Source organism: Tupaia chinensis, unplaced genomic scaffold, assembly GCF_000334495.1.
Source record: "Tupaia chinensis unplaced genomic scaffold, TupChi_1.0 Scaffold000008_1, whole genome shotgun sequence".
Lineage (NCBI taxonomy): Eukaryota > Metazoa > Chordata > Mammalia > Scandentia > Tupaiidae > Tupaia > Tupaia belangeri.
The window spans coordinates 1,031,836-1,041,280 of NW_006159437.1; the positions used below are offsets into that span (position 1 = coordinate 1,031,836).

The window sequence follows — 9,445 nt, forward strand, 5'->3', positions numbered from 1 at the left end:
CTTCTTTAATAAATATGACTTGGGGCTGGCAGGTGGCATGGTGGTTAAAGGTGCTGGATTCCCACATGGTGAACCGTGGTTCAAGTCCTGGACCTGGGGCTTGCTTTCTCACTCTCTCTCCCTCTCTCTCTCTCTCACTCTGTCCCTCTCTGGTCAAATTGAAATAAACAAATGAATAAATAAAGTTAAATAAAATAATTATTAAAAAATAAATAAATATGACTGGCTGTAGCAGATTTTTAAGTACATAAGCTAGCTAATTTGTCATAAATTTACATTTACTACAGAATGTGCAGACAAATTTATTAAAATGATTTCAAAATTTCTGAACACTCAAGGGCCAACCTGTGGTCTGGTGGTTAAGGGAACTGGAACCTGCATCTTGATGAACATGCAAAATTCATGTACATGTGCTGCATGTCAAAAAAATGCTGAAAGAAAGGAGAACTGGAGAACAAATTATGGCATGACCATGCCCCATGGGAGAGTGTTTTCTTCCTCTTATCTCTGTCTCTATCTCTCTGCCTCTCTCTAGTAAATGTACACACCCTCTGGGAAAAAAAAAATCAAACGAAAATATTCTAAGTGCTCTAATATTCATAGAAATTAAGATTAAATTATCTTAAGTGTATGAAATGTGTCATGGTCTGCCATCCATTGAGGTCTACATGTAAATGACTCTCTCAGTAAATTTTTTCCCAAAATAGATTTTGATATTTGAATGCACCACTGCAATTTCCCAATTGTAATAACATTACAGAACAATATAAGATGTGTTTGACGAGTTTGTCTTCTCTGATGCACAGATGAACAGATGGACCTTGGATGGAGTGACATCCATCAAACTGAGGGATTTCCTTTGGAAAGAGATTTGGCCAGCCCCACCACAGCAACACAGGAAAAATCACAAGAAGAGCTTACAATAATAAATAATGGAGTTTCTAAAGAAATATGGTTAGATTTTGAAGATTTCTGTGTGTGCTTTCAGTAAGTATCCTGATGTGATCCTGACTGTGTTGTAGTGGTTAACTTCTGAGTTGCATTATTATACAAATTCACATTAGGATTTAGTTTTATACATTTAACATAGTGGTTATATAGCCTATGAATTCTTAGTATCATTCAAAAAAAGCTAAGCCAATATTAGCCTAGTGTTAGTATAATACCAAATAAAAGTTTTAGAATGGAAAAAAAAAAGGATACATTCGTGATTCCCATAGCAAATTTATAGTCAAACTGATATCAGGTCAGTTTCAGCTTCTCTTCAAAGACTTGTTTGTTTATTAAGATGAAGATGATTTATTTCCTGAGATAATTTATTTCCCTTTAGGGCAACTAATTCAATATGGATTTTATTATTTTAACTTTCTGCCTATATTTATTTCAGTTTTAAGAAGCTTAAAGTAAGAGACTTTCTTTATAATGACCATAACCTGTTATCAATAATTTTTTTCAGCAATATATATATTTTCCACAAGCCAAGTTCATACTGCATTAACTTCCAAAAGACAGAATTTAAGGTAAATATATTATGATCTCTTTTCTTTCCCTTTTATAACTTAAACTTTTGATAGAATCTACTATTGAGAAGTATCTTCAAGTTTCAAGCACTTCTAGCCTTACGACATAATTATGTTTTAAAAAATTCATCCTCAGAGTCTTCAGCACATCTACTATTCAGACAATAATTCAGGTTCCACTAGTTGATCTCGTGAATGCACTCCATCTAAATATGTAGTAGAGGTTAAATTCTGAGCTGTATTGTTTTACAAATTCATATTAATAACAATTTAATTTATAAATAAATGAAGGCAATGCATAAATAAATTCGCTATATTAACAGTTACCAAATGCTCACATTTCTTAATACAAATACATTCTCACCACCATGTCTAGGCTTTTTGTTTGCTTTTTGCCTATACTCTTCCCTCTGCCTGAAGCTTCTCCCCTTTATTGACTCTGTTCCTTCATCCAGCCAATGCCTACAAGTCCTTTGGTCAATTCAATCTCCTCGATTGTCTGAGGCCTCTCCTGGCCATGGAGTCTGGGCCAAGTGGCTCAACCTTGTGTTCTCTGTAAGCTCAGTGCCTCCTCAGGCAATCATCTCCCACCACCCCAAATCTGATTGCATCTCTGTACTCTCCTTGGCCGTTACTTGGTGCCAGCATGTTTAGAAGGACCAGGATGTCTTTTTGGCTACTATTTCAAGACCAGTCCTGACATGGGGTGGTCTTAAAATCCAGTCGAATAAGTTAATCTCACATTGAGTGTAATTTTGGAGAAAATTATGAAATATCATAGGAAGCTATGTTGCAATGAATCTTGCATGTTTTTTCTATTTTAGAAAAACTCTATTGAAGGGACCAGCAGTTAGTGTAATGGCTATGTTGCTGAACTCCCATGTAGTTGACCACGGTTCAAGTCCTGGACCCAGTGGCTTAAACTCACACCAGGCACGTGTGCATGCGTGCCCAAGATCCCAAGAGGAGAATGGAGAAGGGATTGTGTTGTGGCCATCCCCCCTGGGGGGTGATTCCTCGCTTTCTGTCTCTCTGTCTCTCTCTCTGTCTTTCTGGTGAGTGCACGCTCCCTGTAGCAAAAACTTCTCCAAAGGGGAAAAAAAAAAGGCTATTGAAGTCCCCAGTGATAACCCCACCCCTCCATGCAGACGTATGCAGAGGTGGGGGAAGTAAGTAAGAAATAACTTCTCTCATTGCACTTGTAACGGATGAAAGTGTAGGCAGAGAAAACCTTTGAACATTCTTCAAGAGGAGTTCTGCAGCTGGTTGACCACTCTGAGAGGAAGAATCAGGTCTGCAATAGAGATTGACCGGAAGTGGGAAAAGTCCACCAAGTCCTAGGGTCTATTTTAAAAGGACCCAGGAGAATGCCTTCACATTAAGATTGCAACCAAAATGGTAACTGGGAATGGTTGAACTCAGTTTGGTAAGAGAATAATGTATAGCTCACAGACTACTTAGGCATAGTTTAAAATTCAAATTATTGGCAATAATAAATGACAATTCTGTATAGACATTGCAGGCCCCGAACTAGGTTCTTAATTTTTCATTTTTGCTAGAGGGAGAGAGTCAGAGATCATGAAGAAAGTGAAAAATCACCCTCCAAGGGGAAACGACTACTCCACAATCCCTCTTCCATTTTCTTCTCAGGACTTTGGGCATGCTTGCACATGTTCTCAGCATGTTTTTCAAGCCTCCTGGTCTGGCACTCAAACCACACAGTCAGCCATGTGGGATTCAGCCGTCTTAGTCACCACACCATCTGACTGGCCTACCTGAACTAGGTTCTTTTATTACACTACTCACAGAAAAATCGGTAAAGGGCTATTATTATTCTCTTTATGGCAAGGAAAATGGCACAGACCAGGTTGAGAAAATTACTTAAGATCACCAAAGTAGCACACATATGAGAACTGGGATTTGTCTGGTTTGGAGCGCTTACATTTACCAATACCTCTGCTGTTTAAAGAAGCAGATGGTAGTTCTAGAGCCAGATTACCTGGTTTTAAACTCCAATTGCAAAATGTACACAGTGTAAGAGTCTGAGCAACTTCTTTTAAGTTCTCTCTTCCTTAGTTTCTTATCTGTAGAGACCTGTGTCGTAGGGTTATTACTGGGAAATAAATGAGATCATTTACATAAGACACAAAGAATGCCCACTGGTAAGTGATAATAAATGTTGGAGGTCATTTACTTGAGGCAGTTTGCATGAGAGTTTTTGTTACACCTCACCATCCAGTTCGCATGTATATAGGTGTGTGCATGTGTATGTGTGTCTGTGATAAACAATTAAGTGTTTTTTAATCTGATCTTATTTTTATGAAGTGATGGTAAATATCAGTTTTTATTTTCCTATTAACGATTCAGCATGGCAAAGTAAAATAATGGCATCCTTACATGGGACCTGCAGTCCCCTTTCTGTAACATTTCATGGTTTGAGAAAGTGATTATTTTGTCTTAAGAGGACAATGGAACTCAAACTTAATGTCATCAGTGTGGTCTGAAAGGAAAGGTTGATTGTGGTCTGAGGCAAGGCATCCCTGGTCTCAGTGGCTGGTCCTGCCAGCTCTGCTGGTGACATGGAGCCTGAGGCCTGTCTTCAGCACATTTCAAAGATACTGCACTGGTGCTCAGTGTGAGGATAGGGCAGGAGCTTTGCAAATATGCTATATGCTTGCAGGTGGGCAGAATCATCCCTCTGTATGGGCTTCAAGACCACCCCATTTTTCAGTCCTCAGACCCTGGAAGATGACAGCAAATGAGCCCAGTACAGAAATTCCCCTTCAGGCATGGCCACTGAGCTGGCAAATCTAAGAGTCCTTTATATTTTCAATTAGTAACTATGTGAAAGAACTGTCCACATCAGCAAGTTATTACTGCTGAAAGAAAGCAAATGAAAGTGACAAATGAAAATGGAAAAAGCCAGGGTGAGCAATGATTTAAAATACCATTACATTGTATCGAGAGTTTTTAGTACCTTGTATTCCTTGATAAAATGTTTCTTTTTTCATAAGCATCACTAGAGATTCTTCTTTAATATATTAATTGATAGTTTCAATATTGTGGAGAAATAATACAGAAAGCTTTTAAAGTATGACAATTAAATTCATTGAATATATTTAACATATGCCACCCGTCAAAATTATGTTGAAGCACTGAGAATGTGAGAGACAATAGTAACTCAACAGTCAGGAGTACCAGCGTTAAGACCAGAAAGGCAGGTACACCTGCTTTTAAATATCAGCTGGGCCAGCTCTGTGGCCTGACAGTTAAGGTACCTGTATCTCAAATGGTGGACCACGCAGTTTGAATCCCAGACTCTGTGGCTTGAGAAACACGCCAGGTGTACATACGTGTGTTCCCCAAATCCCAGAAGAAGGATGAGATTGAAGACTAGAAACTGAAGTGTGACCATCCCTCGTAGGGGCTGCTTTCTCCTCTCCTTTTCTTTCTTACTCTCTCTTTCGGGTAAGTGAATGTATTTTCTAACACACACACAAACACACAAACACACACACACACACACACATGCACACACACACGTGCGCACAAAGGAAAATAAGAAAATTCTCAGCTTTATTTCTTATGAGTATTGTGGCCTTTAATAAATATCTTATTCTCTCTTTGGTTTCAGTTTCTTTAACCTTTATTAGTGAGATTAACAGTATCCATGTAAGATAAATTGTAATCCAATGCATGCAACCTTTATATGACTTTCTTTTTTTAAAGAATTATTTATTTAATTTTATTATGTATTATTACTATTGTTACTTTACTTTTCTAAAGGGCACATGTGTTTACCAGAGAGAGAGAGAGAGAAAGTGAGAAAGCAAGCCACCAGGTCTAGGACTCAAACAGTGGTCAACCATGTGGGAGTCCAGCGCCTCAACCACCACTCTACATGCTGGACCCTGTATGGATTTCTTTTTTTCTTTTTTGTTAATATGTATTTTATTCTATTCTAATTTCTTCTATACATTCAATCACATACATCACTTAGTTTATAAAGTGAATGTTTCAGCATGAATGCATTTCTCACCAGTCCAGTTGGGAATACTATACATGTTATTATCAACAGATAATAACCCATCTCTTTGTCCCATAAATGTCTTGTCTCTCTATTTTCCTCCTTAATGTCTTTCCTCAGACTCTCCTCCTTCTCCCACCCTCTTTCCACACTGTATCCAGTATCTATAACCATTTTCTATGTTTCTATATCCTCTAGTCTTTCAGTTTGGGCCATAGAGTGCAGACACTCAGTATATATTAAGTGGGACATACAATGTCTCTCCTTCATAGCCGGCTTGCTTCACTAAGCAGTAAATCTTCCATATTCATCCATTTTCTGTCAAAAGCCAGGGTCTTGTTTTTTATGGCTGAGTTTAAGTGAAGTTCTGGCTTTACTCAGCACTTTATTGTATCTTCAAAACAAAAAAACTACAGTCTGGTGCATAAGCAAGCAATGGGTATACTTCTCAAAATCTTGTGGAAAGGAGGAGGAGAGGGTTTACATCACATACCATCCTGTAAATTACCCATATTCATCTCCTTTAGATATTTCCAGTCTCTGCCAAAGTTACCCTGTGGCCTCTTTGCCTATCAAGAACCCACTCTGAGAGCAACACTCAGCCCTAGGCCAAGTCTCCTCCTCTCTTCTCCATTTCAGGAACAAGTAGATCCCTTTTCTTCTCTCCTATCTCTCCGAGATGGTGTTTAATCTCACACAGGCTCCACAAACCCAGTGTTCACAGATAATCACCAACATTCACCTAGAGGGATGTGCTTCATATTATTAAACCCATGAAGTATTTAGTGTGGCACCTGGAGCACCGAGAATTGTTACAAATGTTAAGTATCATTATAAGTGGACTCTAATGGCCTCCGTGGACTGATTTTTTAAGTACAATGATCGATCTAATGTCTTGCAGTTCTCAGAAGAACGTGTGTCCTACTATCTGTTTGTGGATAGTCTAAAACCTATCGAATTACTGGTTTGCTTTTCCGCATTGGTACGCTGGGGGGAATCTGGAGGTAAGAGAGCTCTGAGAGAATGATAGTCTGAATGCGAGATCATGTTCATCCTACGGAATGTCAATAAGATGTTTTAAGCCACTGATGGTGGAATCCGTTTCTTTCCTAATCTCTCAAGAGTCACCCAGAATCACCTCTGCCCCTCTGCCTCCCCTGGTTGCGGACATGAGGATCACACACGCTCTTGCCACCTCTGCCTCCCCTGGTTGCAGACATGAGGATCACACACACTCTTGCCACCTCTGCCTCCCCTGGTTGCGGACATGAGGATCACACATGCTCTTGCCACCTCTGCCTCCCCTGGTTGAGGACATCTGTTCTCTTTGGCATGCATAGTCCTGACTTCCTTTTTACCTACACATGTGATTGTTCTTGATTCTTTCAAATCTAATAGGGAAAACTACATATATGAACTGTTTCTTTGATTTGACAGTTTCAATGTTTTATAACCATCCCACTTTGGCCCCTTCTTTTATGCTTTATGTTATTGATCTTATCTTTACCAATTAGTGCATCATCTCAATTTGAAGGACACATCTCTCTCTACCCTGACTGTTCCCTCCCTCTAGAACTTTTGCTTCTGCAATTCTTGACTTCCCTGGGATTTCCATCCATCTACTCTACCACTTTTTTTTTTTTTCTGATCACTACTGTATTCATGTGTTTTATGTCCTATTCCCAATATAATTTTTATGGTCTATCAGTTAATTTGATTTCTTCTATCCTCAACACACTTTCCCTTCTTACTTGCTCATCTTACTTTTCTGGCAAATTCTAAATAATGGTTAAACTCTATACCTAAATTGTGGTTGCAACAGAGCAGTTGAATGTGATTGGAGGAGAAAACAAATGGTGGCTATCCCTGATTTAAATTGAAGAGCACAAACTTAGCAAGGTGTGTAAGCATTGCTAGCATTTCTCTAGTTTATTCAGTCTCCTGCACTCACTCTCCAGAATAACTATGGCAAACCTTAAAATCTTCACACACCCTCTCTCTCCAAATCTCTTTAATCTACTCTTCTTCTTCCTCATTTTCAGCTCATCATCCTATTTATGAGTCCACTGGAGGAGACAAAAGAAATGAGAAGTGACCCCCACCTCATCTTCCCATAATAAACTCTCTCGATTCTAGTCTGTCTTCCCTCCTGTTCTCATGGATGGGCAGTTCCGCTCCTACACAAGGCACATACACACAGAAAACCATTCTTTCAGTCTTTGTCTATTGTCTATTTTGTCAAAGCATTTATCTTTAACTCACATGAACAGTGCCTGACACTGCAGGTGTTCAATAAACATTTTCTGAATGCTTAATATCAAAACTTAACAACATTCGGGCAGGGACTTTTATTTTTCTCCAAGATATCTCCAATTTATGAATGGTGTTTAGAGTATAGCAATCAACCACTAAATACTTGTTGTATAATAAATTTCTTAGATCACTTTCTAAAATTTAGTGATATAAGTTTGCCATGTCTACCTAGCCGATAGCCTCAATATCCTAACACAGTCACATTTTATATGCATAGAGGCATTTCAGATCCTGGTGTGGTATTATATCTCTGTTTGAGTATATTCTGGAATAAGGCAAAAAATATTTTGTCTTCAATGATTGATGAAGAATAGTCAGTATTCTTTGCTCATTTGAAAAGAAAGGCTTGATACTAAAATTAACATTTTCATAAACCACTTTCTATTTCTATTAAGGTCAAAGACTATAAGAATCAAAGGTAAAAAGTTTGATAAACAAGGAGATATTTTGACTTGCTTTGACAGTTTATCAGAGTCTTATGTATATCTGCTTTTCAGATTTGCTACTTATAAACTCATTATCTTATTTTACTTTCCCAGATGTGATATATTTTCTTTTTTTTTTAATTGCATACATGATTATTGTATTACTGACACAGAAATAATAAAAGGTATGGTATATTTTGATAAAATATACCTGTCTGGTGGCTAAGGGCACTGGACTCCTACATGGCCAACTGTGGTTTGAGTCCAGGACCTAGCTGCTTGCCTTCTCACTTTTCTCTCATTCTGTCCCTCTATGGTCAAATTTAAATAAATAAGTAAATAAATGTATAAATAAAGTTGAGCATTAATTCCAACAGTTACTTACCCAGAATAACTTCTAAAGCTTTATGAACATTAAACAAATAGTTAATGCCTAATTTTATTATTGTTGTTGTCATTATTAATGTTGTTAATGAATAAAAATCTCTTTGTGTGAAAGCCAGCTCTAGTTTCAAAATTAAATTTTCATCTTTTTTCCACTTGTCCTAAAGCCTTAACAAAAGACAGCCCTCCTGTAGAACCTGGACTCCTCGTAGTTGAAACAATTTCTTGGAAATCTCTGAAGCCACGCAATCTTGTTCTGAAGATTCATACATATGCTACCAAAGCTGCAGTGGTCCGTCTGCCTGTTGGGTATGGAGTAGCTTTTAGTTTTCTCATACTAATAATTTTTTGAAGCCTTGTAAAATGGTCACTATTGCAGTAAATTGTAGTTTTCTTTTCTTTCTTGGTTTTGTTTTTTTGTTTTGTTTTGTTTTTTAGATTTTTGCTATAGGGTGTGTGTGCTCACCAGAGCAAGAGATGGAAAGCGATAAATCGCCCCAAGGTGGATGGCCACGCTACAATGCCTCTTCTTCATTTTCCTCTCAGGACTTGGGCATGCATGCACATGCACCCAGAGTGAGTTCAAAGTCGCCGGGGCTGGAACTCGCACCACAGTCAACTATGTGAGAGTCCAGCAAAGAAACCATTATGCCATCTGCTGGTCCCAAGGAGATGGTTTTCTAAAGTGATTTCACAAGGGATAGATCTATAAGGTCATTGGGGAAGTCATGCCATATTTTTCTATGCTTTTCTATGCAAAAATGCATCATGACTTT

At 38.2% G+C, this 9,445-nt stretch overlaps 1 protein-coding gene across 1 annotated transcript in view; it reads left to right on the forward strand.

Annotated features, from left to right (window-relative positions):
• The window catches only part of ADGB (androglobin), a 189,075-nt gene that overhangs the window by 103,073 nt on the left and 76,557 nt on the right, over positions 1 to 9,445 (forward strand). Inside the window, 4 exon segments of the mRNA XM_027765632.1 lie at positions 761 to 987; positions 1,457 to 1,520; positions 6,449 to 6,551; positions 8,837 to 8,978. Coding sequence (XP_027621433.1) covers positions 761 to 987; positions 1,457 to 1,520; positions 6,449 to 6,551; positions 8,837 to 8,978 — 536 coding nt within the window.